This window comes from Oncorhynchus clarkii, chromosome 12 (genome assembly GCF_045791955.1).
Source record: "Oncorhynchus clarkii lewisi isolate Uvic-CL-2024 chromosome 12, UVic_Ocla_1.0, whole genome shotgun sequence".
NCBI classification, from domain to species: domain Eukaryota; kingdom Metazoa; phylum Chordata; class Actinopteri; order Salmoniformes; family Salmonidae; genus Oncorhynchus; species Oncorhynchus clarkii.
The window spans coordinates 42,318,675-42,344,860 of NC_092158.1; the positions used below are offsets into that span (position 1 = coordinate 42,318,675).

The 26,186-nt window shown below is 44.6% G+C and overlaps 1 protein-coding gene across 3 annotated transcripts in view; it reads right to left on the bottom strand.

Annotated features, from left to right (window-relative positions):
- Positions 1-26,186, bottom strand: part of LOC139423207 (Rho GTPase activating protein 32b) — a 210,845-nt gene that overhangs the window by 49,202 nt on the left and 135,457 nt on the right. For 2 of the 3 annotated variants that reach the window (XM_071174949.1, XM_071174950.1), the window contains exons 6-10: positions 14,987-15,073; positions 9,499-9,636; positions 3,615-3,707; positions 3,052-3,174; positions 1,029-1,106 (exon numbers count right to left, since the gene is read on the bottom strand). In XM_071174949.1, coding sequence (XP_071031050.1) covers positions 1,029-1,106; positions 3,052-3,174; positions 3,615-3,707; positions 9,499-9,636; positions 14,987-15,073 — 519 coding nt within the window. Of the gene's footprint in view, positions 1-1,028; positions 1,107-3,051; positions 3,175-3,614; positions 3,708-9,498; positions 9,637-14,986; positions 15,074-22,536; positions 23,147-26,186 lie in introns of those variants that run through there. The other variant, XM_071174951.1, reaches the window with a different exon arrangement.

Below are 26,186 nucleotides of genomic sequence, written 5' to 3' on the forward strand. Positions count from 1 at the left end.
ATGAGGCTCAGGCTGGTAAATAAAGACAGATGTCAGCTGCCTATCCACCTCCAGTCATAGACGGACTCAGACTGCCTCTAGGGTGACTGACTGACCTCCGGTGGCAATAGGAGGGAGGACATGGACATCTGCTTTGTGCTAATTGACATACCATCCAATCAACGTTTCAATATCTAGTAGTAACAAACACGGTGGTGTTTTCGCCAATATCCAGATTGGTTTCAAGGACCAACACTGTGTAATAACATAGTTATGACATCTTTGTTGAAGACATGTATGTATGAGACAATTCTTCCTAGGAATGAGTGCCATGAGTTACATTATTGAAAAATTAAACAGATTATACCTTACTCTGATATACCAAAACCAAACAAACAAGCTACTCTCCTCTGTCAACTCAGTATATACACAGCTACAGTACGACAAGCCCAACAGTTCCCGATCATCCTTGCGTTCAATAACATGTTGTGAAGCCCCATCCAACATGGCTGCCCTCCCAACTGGCCCGAATCCCCGGGGCAGCGAGCGGAGAGCCAAGCGCGCAGGAGGCAATGCTAAGGGCAATGCTAAGGGTAAGCTATGACCAGAACACTGCCGCAGTTCAATGCGAAGGGCACAGGAAGTTCAGCTGGGTTCAAAGAAAGACTATTGTTCACTTTAAATGGAATACTGGAAAACTTAGCTTAGCTAATACAATCACATCCCGATCAAGAACAACCACTTATTCTGTACGCATTTTGTATGTATGTATTAACTGACAAGAGAAACGTTTCACCCAAATGAACAATATGAGCCAATTTTCATTTGTAGTCAAGAGTAAAATTTGCTAAACAGCCAAACCAAATAAGAACCAAATGAGGAAAGCACAATTGAAATCCTGGCCTTGTGGAGTCGATCGTAGATCAGTAGATGTGGATGCCAAGCCATCTGTATGCAACTTATCAACCCCAGATTCTAGACTGCGACACAGTGTGTGTGTGTGTGTGTGTGTGTGTGTGTGTGTGTGTGCGCGCTTCTGGGCCACCAACCTGAAAGCCGTGCTTGCCCCTCCACCACGTGGTGTCCTCTTTGGGGGGCATGTCAATAACAGACACGATGTCCCCAACCTGTCAGTGGAGAGAGAGAGGAGAAGGGGAAAGGGGGAGAGAGAAGAAGAAAGCGGGGAAAGCTGGATCAAGTCATGCTGTGACTACATTTGAGGGGAAACTACATACTAACTAACCCATACTATAGAGGGGATATTATTAGGGGTACCTTGCTAAGAAAAGTTTGGGAACCACTGACTGCATCAGAATGTATTTCTACATAATAATTAGATGTAGAATCAGATGTAGTGTATGAAAAGAGAAATGGAGAAACACCACCCTAGGAACAACGGAATATATTGAGGCGTCTATATAAAGAGTAAATATGATGCAGATAACCAGTCATGGCATCCATACTGCAAAGAGAAACGTTCTCATATAATACATATTATTATTTATTACTGCATACAAGAACATCCATTCATCCATGACATCTCCGTGCATTCGGAAAGTATTCAGAACCCTTGACTTTTTCCAAATTTTGTTATGTTACAGCCTTATTCTAAAATTGAATAAATAGTTTTTTCCCTAACCAATCTCAGACAATACCCCACTGTCAAAGCAAAATGTTTGCTTATTTATTTATTTAAAAAAACAGAAATAATGTATTTACATAAGTACTTAGACCCTTTGCTATGAGACACAAAATTGAGCTCAGGTGTTTCCTGTCTCCAACTTGATTGGAGTCCACCTGTGGTCAAATCAATTGATGGTACATCTACATCAGGTCCCACAGATGACAGTGCAAGTCAGAGCAAAAACCCAGCCATGAGGTCGAAGGAATTGTCCGTAGAGCTCCGACACAGAATTGTGCGAAGGCACAGATCTGGGGAAGGGTACCAAAAAATGTATGCAGCATTGAAGGTCCACAAGAACACAGTGGCCTCCATCATTCTTAAATGGAAGAAATTTGAAACCACCAAGACTATTCCTAGAGCTGACTGCATGACCAAACTGAGCAATCGGGGGAGAAGGGCCTTGGTCAGAGAGGTGACCAAGAACCAGATGGTCACTCTGACAGAGCTCCAGAGTTCCTCTGTGGAGATGGGAGAACCTTCCAGAAGGACAACCATCTCTGCAGCTCCCCGCCAATCAGGCCTTTATGGTAGTGGCCAGACGAAGGCCACTCCTCAGTAAAAGGCACATGACAGGGCACCTAAAGGACTAAGACCATGAGAAACAAGATTCTCTGGTCTGATGAAACCAAGATTTCACTTTTTGGCCTGAATTCCAAGTGTCACATTTGGAGGAAACCTGGCACCATTGCTACGGTGAAGCATGGTGGTGGCAGCGTCATGCTGTGGGGATGTTTTTCAGTGGCAGGGACTGGGAGACTAGTCAGGATCGAGGGAGAGATGAATGGAGCAAAGTACAGAGAGATCCTTGATGAAACTGGTGCGAAGGTTCACCTCCAACAGGAAAACGACCCTAAGCACACATCCAAGACAACGCAGGAGTGGCTTCGGGACAAGTCTCTGAATGTCCTTGAGTGGCCCAACCAGAGCCCGGACTTGAACCCGATCGAACGTCTCTGGAGAGACCTGAAATTAGCTGTGCAGCAACGCTCCCCATCCAACCTGACAGAGCTTGAGAGGATCTGCATGGAAGAACGGGAGGAACTCCCCGAATGCAGGTGTGCCAAGCTTGTAGAGTCAAACCCAATAATACTCAAGGCATTAACCACTTCCAAAGGTGCTTCAACAAAGTACTGAGTAAAGGGTCTGAATACTTAAGTAAATATGATATTTCATTTTATATTTTTTTATGGATTTGCATACATTTCTACAAACCTGTTTTTGCTTTGTCATTGTGTGTAGATTGATGAGGGGAAAAAAAACTATTTTAGAATAATGCTGTAATGTAACAAAATGTGGAAAAAGGGGTCTAAATACTTTCTGAATGTACTGTATGTCCATGTGAGTGTGTGTGCATGCGTGTTTAAATGTGTGTCAACCCTCCCTGTCACCTCGAAGGAGAGCTCGTCGGCGGCCTGGGCGATGTAGCGTTTGATGACATGGGCGGCGGCGATGGCGGGCACGTTGATGGAGGACTCCTCGTGGACCAGTAAGTGGTTGCCTTTGTTATCAACCTGGAAAACACACACACACAGTTAAGGTAGTGTCATATTTACTGTCTATCAATGTAGACAGGTTACACTGGGTTGGTGAGTTACGGTTCTAGTGTGTGTAAGGCACTGCATCTCAGTGCAAGAGGCATCACTACAGTCCCTGGTTCGAATGCAGGGTGTATCACATCCGGCTGTGATTGGGAGTCCCATAGGGAAGTGCACAATTGGCCCAGCGTCGTCCGCGTTTGGCTGGGGTAGGTCGTCATTGTAAATAAGAATTTGTTCTGAACTAGTTAAATTAAGGTTTAATTATATATATATATATATATATAAATAGGTGATTAAGGAATGAAGTAAGCTGATGTGTTCAAAAGAGAGAGAAAATGGAAAACTATGTTTTATGTGTGGTGTATTTGTGTAGAGTGGGAGATTGATAGACATAAACCCAGACAGAAGCTCACCTCCATCCATGTGAGGGCAGGCCCACAGTTGATCTTGTTGTCAGCGATAGCTGTGAGGCGGGAGAGGTAAGCCATCAGCATCTGGGAAACTGCCTGTGAGAGGAAACCAGAAACAGACCATGTGTAAAACACCTATATAAAACCACACAACACCCTTCTGTCACTGTAGCTCTACAGAGTGGTGTCGATTGACCTACAGCTATAGGTAGTGTATGCGAATCCTGTGCGGCCACTTTGCGTGGTCTTTACAACTGATCCAGAGACAGCGTGGTTGTTGTGCACATGATGGGTGAGGCTGGCATTAGGCTATACTTGCTAAGTAGAGCTGATCCTAAATCAGATAGGTAGCCTCCTAACTGGAAATACACAAACAAACTAAATAACAAAAGGTATCATAGACTTTAAGCGGAATTATCATCAGTATTATCATGGCCGTCAGGCTGGCAGACTCTTCAGGGAAATGTATCCAATCAAGAGGCCATTAACGAAAGAAATCAACTCTGGTTGCGTATCTGCCTACCACCAGGGGAGTATACAGTTTCAATTTAACTCAACCCAATGAGGCTGCTAAGTGCGTTTACATCTGCAACCAATCAAAAACAAGAAGCACTCTCCTTTTTAAGCAGGGCAAATGATTTTCAGGGGACCCATGGTAATACATTTGATGTCAGCGGAACACAAATATTTGTTTTGTGCAATGCCTTTTTTTCGCTTGCACTACTAAAATATATACACAACTTATATGCCATATGCAAAACTGAATTGCCCATGGTCTGCCAATGACTACTCTACTCACAGTCCTACAAATGTGTTTCAGTGTGAGGCGGGAGTCAGAGAAATGGCTTTTAGTCTGTGCTTCACAAGCTAGTTGTCATTGAGAGAGCTGTTTTTAGGTTTCACTGTAATTGTGTGTTCCTTTCACCAAGGTTATGTACTACTTCTGGACAGGAAGCAGTAAACACACAAAAGTGTGCGCGTGTGAGAGAGTGAGCGAGAGAGAGTAAGGAGAGAGGACGAGTCAAATAATTTGTGAGAGAAAATTGGAAAGTGTGCATGTGTGCGAGCTCAATGAGTTTGTCAGCACCTCTAGCACTGTAGGAGGGTACCACAGTACTTTAGAGGCATAATGGGCGCTCCAAAACACTTCAGCTGCTCTCAGGCAGGATAAACACATCTCAATGAGCATGAGCCAGAATGACTGAGCTCATAATGCAGTCAATCCCAATGATACTGAAATAAAGGTTGTTTCTATTTTTTGAGGTGACTTCTTGAGTAATGCACAAAAGATGGCCAGGAGATTTCATAGGTCTGTGGCAGTCCTTCATGTTCCATATTCTATAAAGGCTAGGACAATACAAGAATAGAGAGACAGTGTGAAAACCTCATGTGAGTGAGATACAGTAGGCAACAACATACGTGTGTCTCTGTCACCATCAAAAGACATTGTTAGATCAAGTTAAAGAATCTCAAGAGGGACTAGCGTCTGTGATGAATACAGAAATAACTGAATTGAGAGTGAGAGAGATAGAGAGACAAATAGAGAGGAGAAAAAAGACCACATGAGAGAGAGAAAGGGCAAAAGGAAAGAGTGACTGGTGAGCGCCTAGCAGAGGGAATCAAACACTCCACTGGAGGCCAATTAGAGAGGAGATGAAGAGGAGAGAGAGAGGTTAAATAAGGGAAGAGAAGAGAGGTTAAATAAGGGAAGAGAAGAGAGGTTAAATAAGGGAAGAGAAGAGAGGTTAAATAAGGGAATAGAAGAGAGGTTAAATAAGGGAAGAGAAGAGAGGTTAAATAAGGGAAGAGAAGAGAGGTTAAATAAGGGAAAAGAGAAGAGAGGTTAAATAAGGGAAGAGAAGAGAGGTTAAATAAGGGAAGAGAAGAGAGGTTAAATAAGGGAATAGAAGAGAGGTTAAATAAGGGAAGAGAAGAGAGGTTAAATAAGGGAAGAGAAGAGAGGTTAAATAAGGGAAAAGAGAAGAGAGGTTAAATAAGGGAAGAGAAGAGGAAGTTAGGACAGGTAGAGGTTAGAGAACTGAGCCCAAAGAGAGGCAAGGACTAAGTTAGGTTAGAGGAAAGGAAAGAGGAGATGAGAAAGGAGAGATGATAGGAAAGCAGAGCAGAGGAAATGAGAGGTTAGGGGAGGACAGAAGAGGTTAGGAGAAGAGGAAGGGATAGAGAGAGAGATTATAGGAGACAAGAAATTAGAGTAGGGAGAAGAGGTTAGAGCAGAGACCATTGAAGTGGTGGGCACGGGGCCAGACGTGGGGCCCTCTCATGACCCTCTCTCTTTCTCTCCCGGAGGTTCTAGGCCGCTGCCTGCCACATCGATTCCAGTACATGAGCTGGCACCGTGCGAACCCAATCAGGCCAGGGACAACCAACACACCCACAGAGGCCGAGTGTTGTAGCCTAGAGGAAGGGGCCGAATGGGGCACAATCTGACGACATGTACATGACACTGCCACTTCAGCACTGGTTTTAAAAGTCCCACAGCCTCCGAGCCTTTGTTTTCTTTCCACAAGATGTGGCACCAACAGTACAACATAAATGTAAATATGTATAACCAGATTAACCCTAACTAAACCCACAGCCAGGACAAATCTGGCCAAGAGGAACCGGTGAAGATATGTGGAAGATATATATGTGGAAGATAATAAGATGTGTAAATGACAAAGCATGCCCGGGTTTAAAAAAATATGTTTGTTTTTTATTTGAGACTTCATTGTGGCACTAACCAGTCCAAACAATGGTTAAATGAGCAATCAGATCTGTTCAAAAATGTCATGAAGGTCACACGTCACCTTGAGGGAGCTCAATGAAGACGAAGCTGACAACATTTAAACGGATCTCAGGATAAATCAAACATTTCCCTAAACAACCCTCATCCTTCAAACGTTGCAGGGAGGGAGAGTACAGAACGCTGAAGTGGACACCACGTTTTGCCTAAATGATAAAAACGGGTTAGCCTAGGACAAAAAGAATGGCAAAAAGAAAGCCCCAAACTTTCAAGAAATGAAACGAGTGCCAACAGTGCTACAATACTAAGCACTTGATTTGGAGGGTAAAGTAGGATTCTGTATAGAGGGCTTGCTTTGCAGAGCAGCAGAGAAGGAAGGCCATGAACGCTCTGGTCTGGGCTATAATAAGCCAGGGTGGGTAAGGAAAGCTTTTCTCTGATGACATGGATGCTTTCCTTGTTGTGCTGCAGTTGTTGGTTACTGTTGGTGATGAATACCCTGGCGCTTCCCACAAGACTTGTCCTATTCAGCGCACTAATCCAAGAGTGAGCCTTCCCCTGTGTGTGCCAGACAGTGTGTGTATGCGCCCCAAATGGCACCATAGTCCTCATACAGTGCACTACTTTTGACCAGGGCTCTGATCAAAAGTGGCGCACTATGTAGGGAATATGGTACCATTTGCGCCGCCGCCAGTGTCTCTCCTTAGTCCTCCTTCCTCGAGTGTCAACATGGCCAAGCAAACACAGACCAAAAGAGGGCCAAGACTCTCCAGAAAGACAAAGACTAGAGAACATAGGGTAAAACAAGAGTAAAGCCAAGCACAACATGGAGGCCTTAAAGGGACGGGGACTGGCTGGCTAACAGAATCAATAGGGAGACGGATTAGTTGATTAGCAGAATATTCGGACCAACTCTTTTCAGGTCTTAGACTTAATGAGTCATGGAAGACATTGTGTGAGCTAATGTCAACTCATTTCGACCAGGCAATTTAGAGATCCATGTACTGGCCTGCACAACAGTGGCCATTGTGTATTGTAATGAGCAGGCAATATGATGGTTAACATACTAGTTAGGCTAAGACTATCCAAATAACTGCGGTAGCTAGGTACCAAACTGAGGGAGTGGCAAATCAGCCCCTCGACAATACTGTTAGTGACATTTCAATTGAAGCCAATTTTCCCGTACAACAATTCATCCTGTAAGAACCTCTGTATTAAATGCCTGAAAGCTACAATCAGACAATGACAGTTTGAGCATGCAGCCTCCCGAAAAACTATTTGTAAAGCTGGGCTGCCTGAAATTACTAGACGCTCACTCTCCGCTATTATTTGTCCCAGCAGCCACAGACACAGATTAAACCGAAAGGTCCGACAACATGTTCAACCAATCACGACTGAGGTAGGCCTATTTCCTCTATTTCCTTTCCTGCCTTGTTTTGTGAAAACCCTAACAACCTGTTGTACTAGTCCTGAACATTCCACTACTGAAGGACCCATGCTTTCATTGTGGGCGTAGTAATCTGACCTCCTGTGATTAGTCAACATGCCGCCCGGGCCTCCCAGTGTTTCCCATTACACTGGGGACCGGACGACCTGCATCCCAAATGGCACCCTATATAGTGTACTACTTTTGAGAACGGCCAATAGAGCTCTGGTCAAAAGTAGTGCACTATGAAGGGAACAGGGTGCCATTTGGGATGCAGACATAAAGTGGTGACTAGTCAGCCTACCTCCGTGGGAGTCTCTATTTAGGAGTATTAGGGCCTTTTTCCCCCCATGGACTGACGGATCATAAAAGGTAGGCATTAACAGCCACTCCAAACTTCAAAGGCCATCGATTTAGTTGTGAAAATATGCCACAGTTCAAGTGGGCTTTCGCTGTGAAAACTACTGTAAAGAGTGAGAGTGTGTGTTCAAGAGAGGGGAAAGAGAGAGGGAGGGAGGGGAAAAGAGTGGGGAAAGAGAGGGGAAAAGAGAGGGGAAAGAGAGAGGGAGGGGAAAAGAGAGGGGAAAGAGAGAGGGAGGGGAAAAGAGAGAGGGAGGGTGTAAGAGAGAGAGGGGAAAGAGGGGAAAAGAGAGGGGAAAGAGAGAGGGAGGGGAAAAGAGAGAGGGAGGGTGTAAGAGAGGGAGGGGGAAGAGGGGAAAAGAGAGGGGAAAGAGAGAGGGAGGGGAAAAGAGAGAGGGAGGGGAAAAGAGAGAGGGAGGGGAAAAGAGAGAGGGAGGGTGTTAGAGAGAGGGAGGGTGTTAGAGAGGGGAAAAGAGAGGGGAAAGTGTAAGAGAGAGAGAGGGTGAAAGAGAGGGGAAAAGAGAGGGGAAAGAGAGAGGGAGGGGAAAAGAGAGAGGGAGGGTGTAAGAGAGAGTGAGGGAGGGGAAAGAGAGAGTGAGGGAGGGGAAAGAGGGGAAAAGAGAGGGGAAAGAGAGAGGGAGGGGGAAAGAGAGAGGGAGGGGGGGGAAAGAGAGAGGGAGGGGGGGAAAGAGAGAGGGAGGGGGAAAGAGAGAGGGAGGGGGAAAGAGAGAGGGAGGGGGAAAGAGAGAGGGAGGGGGGGGAAAGAGAGAGGGAGGGTGTAAGAGAGGGAGGGGAAAGAGGGGAAAAGAGAGGGGAAAGAGAGAGGGAGGGGAAAAGAGAGAGGGAGGGTGTAAGAGAGAGGGAGGGGAAAGAGAGGGGAAAAGAGAGGGGAAAGTGTAAGAGAGAGGGAGGGTGTAAGAGAGAGGGAGGGTGTAAGAGAGCGAAAGCTCCCGTCACAGCTCAGCGGGGATGGAGAGGCTTTCTAAACGCGTAAACACAGAGACAGCATAATTGGACACTTTCACTCATTTAGGCCATGAATCAGCCTGCAACAAAGACCTAGGCAGGAGTTTGTAAAACAAGCAAAAACGACATGGACATTGTACTGGTATTTCACTCTAGGAAAGTATGGAAACGGTCGCAAAACTGTTCTGAAGTGAGCCCTGTATTTTGCCTCTGGTTTCTGTCTGAACCCTAAACCGTTATCATGTATAACCCTGAAGGGCATAATATAGTCCTTGCAGTCATAAGCTTTGAGGTGGCATTCAAAGTGGGAGACTGGGAGAGACCATCTGAATGGTGATATAGGGGTGTTGGGAGGGGTGGCACATCGGCTGTACTGAGACCAGGCGTCTTACCTCGGCGCGATCACTCAGACTGTCGAATCGAGGCAGCTCCGGCAGCTGCGAGAAGCGGCGGTCATATATGCAGAGGTGCAGGTGCTTATCCAGGACACGAAAATCTTCATAGCTGCGCTTCACAATCCAGTTCCGGCCCTGCGGAGAAAAAACAAGAGAGTCAAAAGACAGGAGAGAGAACGTTTCCAAAGACAGAGGAGGTGCATCAGCCCTTTACTAGCCTGGTAACAGATACCCCTCACGCCCTAATTCAGAATCCACCGCTGAGACGGAGTGACAGGAGGGGAGCTCTATGCTTTTACTAGGGGGATCAGAGGGGGGGCAGGGCTCGACATTAACGCTGTCCGCTTGCCCAGGCAAGTAAAAAAAACTCATTGTTGGACAGGCAGATTACATGGACAAATAAAAAAATCACAATATCAAACAATTAGGCTGCTTTAATCATTTGCCCAGTTATAGTTTTTGGTCATCAATGAAAATCCTGGAAAAGTCATAGTGTGTGCATCACCTGCGTGTGTTTCAGTGGGGGGTGATGTGTGACGACGACAATTCAAAACATAGTGTAGTTCGGCTAGTTCTGACTAGTTAACTGTTTAGCATACATTACGGTCATTGTCATGTCCTCAAATAACTTTCCACCGGCACTCGTGTATAACCGCAAATGGCCAACACGGATATGGGAGCGCAGTTGATGAAACCAATGCTGCATACTCTGGATGTAAAACAATCTCTCAAGCTCTCAAAATTCAATACCGGCCATGCAATTTTGACAAAGTAAAAAAAAAAATCTTAGAATAGCCTAATTGATAAGTAACTCCTATGCTGTCAAGATCTCTCATGAACACTGATTATTTTAACCTCACAAATAGATAAACATCTTAGGTTAACTACCTCGCACACCGTAGCCGTTTGATCCCTGGTTCATTGAATGAGGGAATTATTTTATAAAGACAAAAAGTATTTGGCTATAATTGTAATGTTGCAGGGTGGCCAACCCTCCTCCTGGAGAGTCCAGGAGAGCTACTGGGTATGCAGGAAGTTTGCTCAAGCCCAACTCGAACACACCATATTGTAAAGAAATGATCAGCTGCTCAAATCAAATTGTATTGCATCCATACATATGTTAATCTGATATTATTGCGGCGTAGAGAAAAGCTTGTTTCTCTAGCTCCAAAAGTGCAGTAATATCTAACAAAAAGCAACAAATCTAAAGGTAAAATAAAGGAATTAAGAAATACTAGGATGTATAGACATTATGGACAGTATGTGGATAGAAAATATAGTATAATTGAAGAATACGTGGATAGAATAGTATACTGTACAGCAAAAATTAAATAGGATGGCCTTGACTAGAATACAGAATATATAGTACATATGAAATCAGTAAAACATTACGTAAACATGATTAAAATGATCAGTGTTCCATTATTAAAGTGACCAGTGTTCCATGTCTATGTACATAGGGAAGCAGCATTTAAAGTGCAGGGATGAGTTACCGGATGGTAGCTGCCTAGTTACAGTGACTAAGTTTAGGGCAAAGGGCTAAGTTTAGGGCAGGGTACTGGGTGGAGGTCGGCTAGTGATGGCTATTTAACAGTCTGATGGCCTTGAGATACAGTGCCTTGCGAAAGTATTCGGCCCCCTTGAACTTTGCGACCTTTTGCCACATTTCAGGCTTCAAACATAAAGATTTAAAACTGTATTTTTTTGTGAAGAATCAACAACAAGTGGGACACAATCATGAAGTGGAACGACATTTATTGGATATTTCAAACTTTTTTAACAAATCAAAAACTGAAAAATTGGGCGTGCAAAATTATTATTATTATAACTGGACTGTTAGTATTCATCACCTTGCTGTAGTTAAATGTGGTGGTTCACGCTTTTAGTTTTGCACGAATGCTGTCTTCTATCCAGTTTTTGGTTTGGATAGGTTTTAATTGTCACAGTGGGAACAACATCCCCTATACACTCCCTAATGAACACAGTCACCGTGTCAGTGTATACGTAAATGTTATTCTCAGAGACAACCCGGAACATTTTCCAGTCCACGTGGAAAATTCCGATCAGACCAGCGTTGAATAGACCTTAGCATTTGTAATTCCTGTTAAGAGTTTCTGCCTATAGGAAGGGAGAAGCAAAATGGAGTCGTGATCTGATTTTGCCGAAGGGAGGGCGGGAGAGCGCCTTGTAGCCATCCCGGAAGGGAGAGTAACAATGGTCGAGAGTTTTTGAAGCGCGAGTACTACAGGCGATGTGTTGATAGAACTTTGGTAGCGTTTTCCTCAGTTTGCTTTAATAAAGCCCCCAGCGATAATAAATGCGGCCTCGGGATCTGCAGTTTACAGTTTGCACAAGGTCCAGTGTAGTTCCTTGAGAGCTGTCGTGGTATCGGCTTGAGGGGGAATATACACGGCTGTGACGATAACAAATCGGCTTATCAAGATCCAGTTGTGTTTGAGCAGGGTTGGATAAAAGGCCTGATAGGGTGACTCCCCACAGAACATTCCACTGGGGGACAGGGACCAGCCATTTGTATGGTTGTAGTTTGGTTGTGGTTGCCCCAAGCAGAGCACCAGTCTGCCAATGTGAGGCAGTGCTAAAAAAACAGACGAAGGGATGGATGGATGGATGGAGGGGGGATGAATCTAAATGGCTGGGATTATTAAGAGGGGTCAAATCTGGTGGAATTAAGAGAGGTGGACATTATATCCTTCAATTTCAACAGGGGGGCCCATTTTAACCTGAAAGAGGGATCTCCCTCAATGGACGATGTTCCCTGAATCTACTACAGAACATTGAGTGAAAAATAAAATATTTGATAATATTGGATGTACTGCTATTAATCAAACCAGAAACATATGTGGTGGGGTAATCACTTGTTTTATTAGTATTGTGAGTAAATCCAACAGGCACCATGCCACACAGAATGGAACAGCTCCTAAATATGTTGCCATTGAAGCTCACTGAACTCACACTTTAACTGTGCTGGCCTGGATAACTAAGTTTGGAATCAATTTATGAAGTCATCAATTCGCCGAGGCTATTTTGGGAGTACAACACAAGAACTCGATAATTCACACAGATCCATACGTTAACTCTTAACAGACATTAGATCTTTGGGGGGATACATCGGGGCCGGCTGGCGATTGACAAAGCCATCCAGGGCTTTTTGAAATCTAAATGAAAGGGTGCCGAGTTGTGATGTGAGCCTCGGGCAACGTCCCTATGTGGAACAGGGTGCAATTTGGGACAGGCCCTTGGTCAGCACCGGGAACAGGTTATTTTAGAATTTATCCTGGGGATAATGTAGCTCATGGGCTGAGAAAGTTGTGGGGAGCAAAGGAGGAGAAGGAAGAGTGGAAATGGAGAAAGGTTGAGGATGGTGGTGGTGGCAGTTGGGGTTAATACTTCTGAAAGCTCTGCCAGATCAGAGTACTGTGTATCCAGGCTCTGGAAGACAAGCTTCCAACAGTCCCCCTTTATGGGCTGACAAATAATTATCCATAACTCTATTAGCCATAGCCACTTCCAGGTTGGCAAAAAAAGGCAACATTTCAAGGACCTACTGAATTTCAAGCAGAAGGTGGACACACTGCAAGCTTATCAAAATGCAGAATCATTCCCAGTTATAGCCCATTTAGCAGGCCATGTGTTTTATCTCCGATGGCCAGTCTTGTCCCCCCTTTTCTCTTCTTGCTCCCTGGTCCAATGCCCACGTCCCCAGTGTGTGGTAACTATCCCTCATCCAGGCAGTCTTCTCGATGGCTGGCTTACAGCCTCCGGCCACCTTCATCTCTGAAAGGACAACACAAACCTGACAAAGCTGCATTTCTGTGGGTCACCCCCTTTACACTTCTCTCCACTCCTGTCCTATCTTCCCACCCTTTATTTTCTATTCTCTTCCTATCCCCTCTTTTTTTGTTCTCCAGAAGGAATGTCAAAGGTACGTGCTCCCAACATGAAATTGGTCAATTTCCCTGCACTTACCATCATCTATATCAAAGAAAGAAAATGGTGGAATATGCTTGCAGATGACAAAACCAGTGGTATAAGTGCAAACCAAATTAACTTTGCCCTCAGCTCATCATCGCATTCAAAGCTACTCCTGTCTTCCTATTTTCCATCCAGTTGCTTCACCGTTTCTTTTTCGACTCACAAGAGTGATTGCAAACCTCAAAAACCCCAGTTCCAGAACGAGGGAGGAAAAAACAAACTTGGTTGCTTTGATTTGACCCAGAAACATCCCTCTGAACTGGGGCCAGGGCTGGAGTGACTGTGACTGCAGAGCATCGACCAGCCCCACGGATCCTAGTGCAGCCATAAGGGAGGGAATCAGGACTCCGTATAGTACTTGGTGTGCTACAGTAGCTTTGTCCCACTTTCAGACACTGGGACTTCCAGTCAGTTCCTTTGTTTGTCTGTTCCCTTACTAGTCTGTGGAACTAAAGCGATCTATCCTGCAGGCTGGATTCTTTCTCCTCCGCTCTCTGTACTAAGAGGGTGGCTCTGGGCCAATTGTTCACCCTCCTTTCCCCCCTTATATATGGAACAGTGCAGCAGTTTCAGCTCCCCTTTCCAACACCAAGCCAAGGAAAGATGGAATTTCCAAGGACAGAGACACCCGTTTTCCGTGGCATTGCCAAGGTCATGCAAATGGAATACGATCTAGAGGAAAAATGTGTGAAACCTGAATTGAGTGAGTCAGTGGAAGGGGTGAGACCGGAGTTACTGGGTTGTGTGGGACCTGTGCGCAATTGTGGGAACTGGAAAGCACATGTGAGCATAAGAAAATGGAATTCAGTAAAATGGAAGGCATGTCTTCAGTGAACCTTTAACTAGGAAGTCCCTAGAGATGTCCTACATGTTACATTTAGGAGAAACACCCAAGTTATTAAACGTTAAAAAAATAAATTTTGATCAATAGACGATGAAATTGGGCAAGGGTTTTATTGAATTGCTTCGCTAGGTCTCTGATGAGAGGGAAACAATTGCCAAGGAGAAGATTCAGATGGTATGCCAGACGTCTTTTTCAAGTTGTGTGTTTTGTTGCTACTCAACACCTTGTGAACATTGTGGATAAGGCCAAACGGCATTATTTCCCTGTCACTCTCCTTTCCCACGAGACCCTTATCACCAATCTGACCTTTCTGTTGAGTAGTTTGGTTGTTCCAGCTTCACCGTTCCCGCAACGAAGATTCTTCAATCACGACCCAAAGTGTTTTCAGAAAAATTAAAAATAAGCCAATCCCGTAACGTTACTAGCTAACAGAGGGGTGTGCTGGGTATGATTTACAGTATTGGGCGTTCATCATTTGGTGTGTGACAAGATTCAAAAGACAGCGATTTTCCATGTGACTGTGCGTCTGTGAGAGTGTGGGTTTGCGTGCAAGTGTGTGTGTGTGTGCAAATGTATATGAGAGAGCACTGAGAGAGTGAGTATGACACTGCAGCATATCACAGCACCCGGGGGATTACTCTGTCATACCTGGCAGTAGATCTGGACCAAGTACTGCAGCTCTTTGGACTCAAAGCCATTCCGTGTCACTTCGCTCTGTTCATCCGCGAGTGAAAGCTGGAATACAGAGAGGGAAAGGGGGGAGAGAGAGGGAGAGAGAAAGTATGAGACACAGTGCTTCATGTTTGGGGTTTTGGGTCAAATGGCATAAGGGCATGGATGTGGTCAGATGACAACAGATAATTTGGTTGAAACAACCCTTTAACCTTTGTCTAACCTTCCCCCTCCCTTTCTTCCAAGCAAGAGCTAAGAGAGTCTCTCAGTAGAACCAAAACAAAATAAATATCATCCCTCACAACCCCTGACAGTTATACCGAGCCCGAGGCAAGTATTCACAAACCGTCTCAGTGTAGGAGTACTGATCCAGGATCAGTTATCCCTTTTAGATTATAGTGAATATGATTATACGGACAGTTGGGATCTGATCCTAGAACAGCACTCGTACTCTGAGACGCTTTGTGTAGAAAACAAAACCCGAAAAATCACCAGCCCTCATCAATGAACAAATCACTTTGTCTTTGCGTCACACAAACCCGGCTCGGGTATCAGCCCCGACAGAAGAAACCACTTTAACACTCAATTCCTATGCTATGACTTCGCAAGCGGAAGAGAGAGAGAACCTCAAATGTAAACGTTATAAGTCCCTTCCCTTCCCAGATGAGCTAACTAACAAAGAGAACATTGAAAGAGGAGTTGACAGAATAAAGCATGAAGGAAGGAGGGACAATCATAAGGTGGGATGATGAGACTGATTTGTCCCCAGCTGAGCCCCCCTCCCCCTGCCTGCCCACGTTCTTATGAAATATAAATGAGGACTGGAGCGTCCCACACAGCAGGTGAGCGTCTCTTCCATGTTACTCAGTAGACCACGGAGGAACTGATATCTTGGTTGAATTCAATAGTACATATCGTACTATTGAAAAACGTTTTGTAATGAAAGCGCAAACAAACGTAAACAATGGACAAATTCAGGTAGTCCCTCGCCTCCCTCCCCATTTCGGACTGTTTGCTTCTGTTTGGTTCCTAATGAATTAGGACCCTGATTTGGCTGTGAGCACTGGACCTGACAAGCTTAGATGCAGAAGCCGACTTCAACAGTTATTCGCAACAGTTTGATGCTATAGGCCTGTAGTGCCATACACTCACCCTTGTAGGCCTTTGTAAGATGGTTTTGTCAAATGCAGGGGGACATAGAATTTCTTCTAATTTCAGAGAGTCATTCATTTGATTGAGCCTATGACTTGTATGAAAATGAGAAGGACATTTTTCATTATAGCTAAGGGGTTCCATTATAATTAATGACTCTCCGTTTTCCCTTTTGAACCGGAAGTAGGAAACAAACTCCCATGTACTCCCTTTCTCAACATTAGGTATGTGTGACACCTGACAACACCTATTACTAAGCTAGGCATGCCAATTAGTGACCAACAAGCAATTTGCTTATGCCCTAGTTGAAGCTGCTAGCCTATATCTCCCAATCAATCCCAGGTAAATTGCTTTACTTTAACACAATGTTACTACTGCAGAGACCATGTTTTACAATCCACCATTGATTGCAAGACTGTGCAGTGAATTGTATGGTTTGTGTGCTCCATTCATGCACAGACACAGACACACAGTACAACAGTCTCTGTGTTCACCCCCATCATTGCACACACATTATGGACACACACACACACACATTAAAACTGAATGGCTCTCGCTGTCCTTTGTGCCTGAAGGGGTCTGCTGCGTATCTCACAGGCACCAGACCCCTACAACCCCAACACACACACCTCCCCCACACGGCCCACCGCGTATCTCTCCGCTTCCCAGCCATCCCTGTGATTGACATATCAAAAAGGAATGAGCTGGGCGTGCTGACTGGGGCAACACGTCCAAGCACTGACCTCAGCGGGGGGGGGGGGGGGGGGACAAATGATCATGTGTACACAGTCAAAGACACAAACAGGGTTAATTGGGGTCTTATTTGTGTGGCAAAACAAACTTAAACCCTTGGGATTCTCTCGTTGTTATGAGTGGTAGACCCTCAGCAGCTGCAGAAGACAGCTCAGCGTTTAACCTATACTACAAATGTCGTTTGAGGAGTTAGTCAGTTAACTTTGGTCAAGTCTGAGTTTAACTCGGGATAACCGGTACCACGAAAGTGGCTCACCTTTAGCCAGGTACATTTCTATGGCAACCAATCCTTCAGGAATGCTAACTGAAGCTGGCTAGCTTTAGACATGCCTGAGTAGATCTAGCGTGCTTCGTGGTGTTCCCCTCAGGATAGCATCAAGGTTGTCAATACACTGATCTAGGAACAGTGGGACTGGGACAGGATCACACCCAACATGGAACACAACAACAGAACACTGATCAGTAGTAGGCTGCCTTCACCATCCACAGCAGAGACTGTACAGTTGATATATAGGCTAAACAGCAGTGCTTTGTATAAATCTGGGGCTGTTACTTGGTGTAATTTGTCCATGAATGTGTGTGTGCTTATGCTTGTATATAAAAAAAATACGTTTTGTCACATAGGTGCAGTGAAATGTGTTGTTTTAGAGGGTCAGCCATAGTAGTACGGTGATAGCAGTACCATACCATATTAGTAGTATGGTGATAGCAGTACCATACCATAGTAGTAGTATGGTGATAGCAGTACCATACCATAGTAGTAGTATGGTGATAGCAGTACCATACCATAGTAGTAGTATGGTGATAGCAGTACCATACCATAGTAGTAGTTTGGTGATAGCAGTACCGTACCATAGTAGTAGTATGGTGATAGCAGTACCATACCATAGTAGTAGTATGGTGATAGCAGTACCATACCATAGTAGTAGTATGGTGATAGCAGTACCATAGTAGTAGTACGGTGATAGCAGTACCATACCATAGTAGTAGTATGGTGATAGCAGTACCATACCATAGTAGTAGTATGGTGATAGCAGTACCATACCATAGTAGTAGTTTGGTGATAGCAGTACCGTACCATAGTAGTAGTATGGTGATAGCAGTACTTTTGTATTGTATTACTAAAATTGATTTTAAAAAACAAGAACATGTTTAGTCACATACACCAGATAGGTGCAGTGAAATGTGTTGTTTTACTGGGTCCTAGTAGTACAGCGCCCCTGGAAGAAATGAGGGTTAAATGTCTTGCTCAGGTACTCACCATACTACTACAACACTCTAACCGCTAGGCTACATGCCGCTCCTATCCTCGTGGGTACCAGAAATCCCCAAGTCCCCACAAGGATATTAAAACAAGAACTTCTCCCAGGACTCCCGAGTGGCGCAGCGGTCTAAGGCACTGCTTCGCAGTGCTAGAGGCGTCACTACAGACCCTGGTTTGATCCCGGGCTGTTTCACAGCCGGCCATGATCGGGAGTCCCATAGGGTGGCGCACAATTGGCCCAGCATCATCCGGGTTCGGAGAGGGTTTGGCCGTCATTGTAAAATAAGAATTTGTTCTGAAATGACTTGACTAGTTAAATTAAGGTTTTAAAAAATTGCTCTAGGTTTAGAATTAGGACTAGGGGTTCAGTTTGGGGTTAGGAGTTCAGGTTAAAGTTTAGGGAAAATAGGATTTTGAATGGAAATCAATTTCAGGTCCCCACAAGGATAGTAAAACATATGCTGTGTGTGTGACCAGGTAATATGCACCTGTCAACACTGTTAGCCTGTCAACACTGTTAGCCTGTCAACACTGTTAGCCTGTCAACACTGTTAGCCACCGTTCTGCACTTCAGACAGACACTTAAATGAAAGTCCTCTAAGTTAGACACACTAGCAAGGGACTCTAATCATAGGAAAATAACATGCCTCTGTCAAACGGTCCATTTCAGAGTGCATGGATGGAGTTGTCCTTGAAAAATGGCAGAAATCAACAGTACCATGCTCCAAACACATCTAGGGCCTCATTTTGAAAAGCTTAATTGGTGTCCTTGGTGGTGTTCTTGGCATTAGCCTCGAAGTCTTCGAGTGCTTGGAATTGTTGAACTAGAGAAGTAGCATCCTGTCATTTTCACCTGCTATTTAAACATCTCATCTCCATCTTTTGAGCCAGCGGGTTTACTGTGTTACAAAAAGTATGCAAGGCTACGTGTGGAACGCAAAATAGCAGGCTTGGTTTAAATGCCATTGTAACTCTAGATGGCTTGGCATTGCCTACTGTTTGCAGCGACAACTTTTTCGCTTCCTCCCCCTCTCTTCTTCTATTCTGTGTTTTCACTTTTGTTAGCTACCACTCCCCATACCCTCTTCTCTATTTCATCTTCAGTGTTATGTTTGCTGAAATAGTTACACAGACAGAGAACTTTGAGGAGAAAGGAGTTTGTTCTTTAAGCGCTTAGAAAGTGTGCTGAACAAACAATGTTAAGGGACACGAGAGAGCGAGACAGCGAGACAGAGCGAGAGAGAGCCTGCGCTCGGAGCAGGGGAACAACTAGTCCTATATACCAACAGCAGGGCTTTTCTCAGCGCAGGGCAGGGGCAATGAAAACAAACGCCTCATGCAATCCCAAAGAGGCCAACATTTGTGTCGAGCGAAAAATACTTTCCCTATTACGGCAGTAGGGTGTTAAAGCGGAAATCAGCAGTTGACACAATAAAGTACTCCCCGCACCTGTTTTGGTAAAAAGCTGAAGAAAGTTTCAAGTTATAAGGTCACATGCACAAGTACAGTGAAATGCCTTTCTAGCAGCTCTAACCCCAACAACGCAGTAATCAATAACAATGTAATACAAAAATAACGTAAAACAAAAACACACAATATATATAAATAAGAACACAACAGTAAGTAAGCATACTATATACAGGGTAATTTCCAGTACCATAGTTACAATGTGCAGGAATACTGGAAAGATAGTGGTAGATATGTTTTGGGGTAAGGTGACTAGGCATCAGGATATTATAAGAGTAGCAGCAGCGTATATGATGATTGTATGTGAGTGTGTAAAGGCAGTATAAATGTATGTGCATATTATTTGTGTGAGCAAATGGAGTGTTTGTGTGTGTGTTGGAGTATTAGTGTACATAGTGTGTAGGGCACTGTGGGTGTGCATAGAGTCAGTGCAACAATAAGAATAAAATACAAAGGTCAACTCAGATAGTCCATGTAACCATTTTGTTAGCTATTTAGCAGTTTTATGGTACAGGGATAGAAGCTGTTCAGGAGCCTGTTGCTGTCAGACTTGATGCATTGGTCCCGTATGCCGTTCGGAAGCAAAGAAAACAGTCTATGGCTCTCGGGTGGTTGGAGACTAACGATTTTTCTGGCCTTCCTTCCACACCGCCTGATAGAGGTTCTGGACGGCAGGGACCTCAGCCCCAGTGATGTACTGGACTGTCCGCACCCCCCTCTGTAGCGCCATCCGATCGAAGGCGGTGTTATTGCCATATCAAGCAGTGATACAGCCAATAAATATGCTCACAATGGTACAGCTGTAGAACCTTTTGAACCTCTTGAGGGGGAAGAGGCACTGTCGCACCTTCTTCATGACGGTGTGCGTGTGTGGACCATTTAAAATTCTTAGTCACTTGGACACAGAGGAACTTGAAGCTATCGACCTGCTCCACTGCAGCCCTATCACTGCAGCCCTGTCGACTCCCCCATTTCCTGTAGTCAGCATGGGAGTGCTGTAGTCAGCATGGGAGTTGATGTTGCCTACCCTCACACCATCTGGGGTCGACAAGTCAGGATGTCCAGGATCCAGTTGCAGAGGGAGGTGTTCAGTCCCAGGGTCTTAAGCTTGGAGGGGACAATGGTGTTGAACACTGAGCTGTAGTCAATGAACAGCATTCTCACATAGGTGTTCCTCGTATATAGCGGGTGAAGGCAGTGTGGAGTCAAATTGAGATTGTGTTTTCTGTTGGGGCTGTATGCTAATTGGAGTGGGTCCAGGGTGTCTGGGATGATTGAGTTGATGTGTGCCATAACCAGCCTCTCAAAGCACTTCATGATTACAGATGTGAGAGCTACAGGAAGGTAGTCAGTGGCATGAAGCCTTAGAGTTTTAATGAACAGGAATGATGGTGATCGTCTTCAAACATGTGGCAGTTACAGCCTGGGATGAGGAGACGTCCAAAATTACAATGAATATACCTGCCAGCTGTTCTGCGCATGCTCTGAGAACATCGTTGGGCAGATCACGGCTGGGTCTTCCTTTGTAATCCATAATGAACTGTAGCCCCTGCCACATGCGGCGGGGCATCGGAGCCTGTGTAATATGGGTAACTCCTGTCTGAGCTTCTGCTTGAAAACAGGAAGCAGGAGTACGGAGTTATGATCTGACGATTGGCGGACAAGGGACGGCCTTGTATGCTTGCTTGTGGGTAAAATACCAGTGGTCTATGACGAGAGTCCCGTTGGTAGGAAATCCGTGATCAGAAGTCATCCATCTTTTTATCATCATCATCAACAGGTGGCTGGTTCTCCCTTCACCTTAATCTCGCCAGGATCCACCCTCTCTTGAGTCTAACATTGCTGTTTCCTCTTGGGTAGCCAGGAAATTGGTCCGGAAGGACAGAAAGAGCCCAGGGCAGACGAGTCGAAGTTGAAGCCATAATTGAGGTAAGTATGTGCCGATCTGATGTTCAAAATGTTTTGTCAGTTGTAAGAAATGATAGCAGATACATTTTGAGAAAATAAACTGCATAACGGCAGCCATCCAGTACCACGGCATCTTTAACCACTCAAATTCATAGACAGAGCTATGATGATTAGTGAAAGTTTTAAGGCTATAGTGTTTGTTGACATTTACTAAAACAAGCTTGTATTTTGGTGTATGACAGTTGAACTAAGCTCATGAGGCATTTATAAGTTATATTGAAGAATCAAATGGGTACATATTACTCATTTTTAAGTCCAAAAATGAATGTAGTAACTGCAGATCGACCCCTTAAGAGTTTGGACTGCTTCTGAACAGAGACAGGGTGAGTGTTGGATGGTGATACGCACACACTCAAGCTGTCATTCACATAGTACGCACACAAACACAATGTTATGCACACACGGAAAAAGAAGGCTACATGTACAAATGCATGTGCACACAGTCACACACACACACACACAAATTAATTCATTACCGGTGGCGCTCAATGACAGTTCAATGAACCGGGAGTGACAGAGCCACCAGTCTATTGTTCAGCTGGGATCCCTGCTGCTGAGCCACACGTACACACACATTTGTGCCGCTCCGTAAAAAGAAAGAAGTTTGTAATTCCAACTCCCAGCCAGTGCATATGCCTCTGCTATTGCACTGGCGGTGAAATACTGTCTTGCACATTGACATAAATCCACCACAGTGACAGAAGATTCCATTCACGGTGGCCTTGCTCCAGAGAGAATGTGTGTGTATGTGTATATATATATATATATATATTACACACATGTGCACGCAAACAGCTATTGCTGCCTTCTAGCTATCTAGTACAGTCAAGGTGCCAGTCTCCTAACACAGAGAAAAGGAAAAATTGAAAAGAAGAACAAGAGGCGATAAAGAGGAAGAGCGGTGCTCTCATTCAGTACTCACAGCAAAAGAGTCCTGTTGCCACTGCTTTCACCGTCCAGCCTTTCGTTTGGCTTCCCCTCACGATGCCTCTCAGGGGTTCAACGTAGAAAGACAGCCCCCCTACTTAACACACACCCTGAAGCCTGCAGAATCCATCTCTCAACGCGCGTGTGTCAAAGTGGCAGGTTCCCCCGTCCCACCAGCCTCTGTTCCTCTCGCGTCTGATACAAATCCACTCTGCAGGACACAGATGTCAGCCCCGTCTCCTTACGAGCTCACACACATACACACACTCCCTCTCGGTTTGTGCGTGTGGAGTGCAACTCCTCCCTGAGAGAGCGAGAAGAGGGCGGCAGCGGTAGCACCGGCAGCAGTAGAGCACTTGTTTGTTGGGTTTGGAAGATTCCACGTCGGGACCTGTGTGGTTTTCATCCATTCCGTTTTGTTCTCCACATCTCTCAACCTTGTGATGCTCTCTGGGCTCCTTTCTCTCCCACTTTCTCACTCTCCCCCTCTTTGTCCTACTTCATGTCTTAGTTAGCTCTGGTTCAACAGGGCATAAATTACGTTCAATTTCACAAGGAGAAGAAGTAGCTGATGAAAAAGTGCTTTTCTTTCCTGCACTGCACACCCGCTCTGTCCGTCTCTCCATCACATGCTTTCGCTCTCTCCTCTTTCCCTCACTCACCCCCTCCTTTCATTGGTACAGTCCCCAGGACAAAGCGAGAGGGCTGGAGGGAGCCAAAAGGAACAGAGGGGAGGGGTGTGTAGAGGAGGTGGGAAAGGGGTTGCCTTTGCAGGAGAGCAGTTATTTTCTCCAGCATGTGGCCTCACTCTCTGTATTTCTTTCCTTTCTAGAATTAGGCAATCTCCACACTTGAGCATCAATGTCTATTTACATTTCACAACAATTTTCAGCTCAGTTTTACTTTCAATTAATGTAATTTCACAGAATAGTCTACTGCTATAAATTATGGTTATGGTGACATTGTTGCACATAGAGGCCAAGAAGCATAATTCCATTGACCCCAGCTGAGGCTTTTGTCTTGTACTCATGTAAAACAAGGATTTATAGTGGCTTCATTTGCGCCTTGACCCATCGGTTACCAGGGGTTGTAGCTATAGAACTAAAATAATTCCTTAAAAAAGGATACACCAGCCAAAAATGCCAAGGTATGAGGGGATATGTCCATTCTATAAATTATATTTCTATGGTTGCACTAAAATAAATGATCTATGGTTGCAACAGAAGCAGGGATGACATTGTGAGTGCCATCCCATCTGATGGCCATTAGAAGCAGTTTTCCGTGAGGACAGTCAAGTCATAGACTGCGTCCCAAATTACACCTTATTCCCTACATAGTGCACTACCTTTGACCAGGGCACATAGGGCTCTGATAAAAAAAATGGTGCACTATGTAGGGAATAGGGAGCCATTTGGGATGTAGCCTGAGAGAAGGGGAGCAGACCGCCACATGGTCATAACATCAGGACGAGCCAAGTGCACTGGCCCGCTGGATCTGCCCCAATGAGCAATTCCTCCCGTGTCTGCTTTACTGCTAAAACACATTGAGACTTGACTGGGAAAGTGCTTGTGTGTACTGTGTGCTAGGCTACATATTTGCAGATTTTGTCAGGGGAGATCTGGCTGTACAATGCATGCGGAAAGTATTCCGACCCCTTCACTTTTTTCACATTTTGTTACGTTACAGCATTATTTTTTTTTTCCCCCATCAATCTACACACGATACCCCATAAGTATTCAGACCCTTTACTCAGTACTTTGTTGAAGCACCTTTGGCAGTGATTATAGCCTGAGTCTTCTTAGGTATGACGCTACAAGCTTGGCACACCTGTATTTGAGGAGTTTCTCCCATTCTTCTCGGAAGATCTCAAGTTCTATCAGGTTGGATGGGGAGTGTCGCTGGACAGCTATTTTCAGGTGTCTCCAGAGATGTTCGATCGATTGGGTTCAAGTCCGGGCTCTGGCTGGACCACTCAAGGACATTCAGAGACATGTCCCAAAGCCACTCCCGTGCTGCCTTGGCTGTGTGCTCAGGGTCATTGTCCTGTTGGAAGGTGAACCTTCGCCCCATTCTGAGGTACTGAGCGCTCTGGAGCAGGTTTTCATAATGCTGCCACCACCATGCTCCACCATAGGGATGGTGCTGCGTTTCCTCCAGACGTGACGCTTGGCATTCAGGCCCAAGAGTTCAGTCTTGGTTTCATCAGACCAGAGAATTGTGTTTCTCGTGGTCAGAGTCTTTTGGTGCCTTTTGGCAAACACCAAGAGGGCTGTCATGTGCCTTTTACTGAGTAGTGGCTTCCGTCTGGCCACTCCAACATAAAAGCCTGATTTGGTGGAGTGCTGCAGAGATTGTTGTCCTTCTGGAAGTTTCTCCCATCTCCACAGAGGAGATCTGGAGATCTGTCAGAGTGACCATCGTGATCTTGGTCACCTCCCTGACCAAGGCACTTGTACCCCGATTGCTCAGTTTGGCCGGCCGGGTGGCAAGCTCTAGGAAGAGTCTTGGTGGTTCCAAACTTCTTCCATTAAGAATGATGGAGGCCACTTGCTTTTTGCTCTGACATGCACTATCAACTGTGGGACCTTAAATAGACAGTTGTGTGCCTTTCCAAATCATGTCCAATCAATTGAATTGACCATAGGTGGACTACAATCAAGTTGTTGAAACATCTCAAGGATGATCAATGAAAACAGGATGTACCTGAGCTCAATTTCGAATTTCATAGCAAAGGGTCTGAATACTTATGTAAATAAGGTATGTTTTTTATTTATAAAGAAAAAAAAAGTTTTCGCTTTGTCATTATGGGGTATTGTGTGTAGAAAAACATTAATGTAATTTTAGAAACTGGTTGTAACATAAAATATGGAAAAAGTCCAGGGGTCTGAATACTTCCCAAATGCACTGTATGCCTGCCGATGTTAGAGAAATATCTAATAGCTAGGTAGTTGAGGCAGACTCTGTCAGAATGTTACATTTCAGGTTTACTACATGAAAACCACCTAAATCCCATCTTAAAAATCATCAGAGCACATGATTGAAGCCATTAAAAAATGTGTTCTTTTGGACACAAGCTGAGGAAAATACTAGTTCAAAATAAGCTTGGGAAGTATACAGATTGTCATAACGACCGTGTGCCATACTGGGATATTCAGTAATACCGGAACTGAACCTAAAGGGTGCTATTTTCAATCTCCACTGAGCCTTAGAATGCTAACGAGCATATGGCAAACATTTTATAGTCTCTAACCTAAACTATTTGCAAGACAAATCCCAGCTCATAAAGTTATATAAGTAACTCAGATGTTACTCACAGTTTTCTGTACACACAAAAATATTATACAGCAAGGCTCTTGATCCAGGAGGGGATTCTATGCTTTTATCAAGCGAAACTTGATTTTCTAAGAACCTAACCACGTAACTAGATAGCTAAGTAGCTACTAATTTAGCAAACCAAAATGCACAACTGCAAAGCATTTAACTGTCTAAAATGTGCTCTCTTAATAGTTAATATATCTAGTTTGAAAACATTTAGTTGTTAATTCCATTTTGTAACTAAATCACCTTGGCACAACAGTGATTTACTCACAAAACTCTGGTTTTGTTGTTGGGTGCTTGTAAACAAACACCATATGTCTTCTTTGT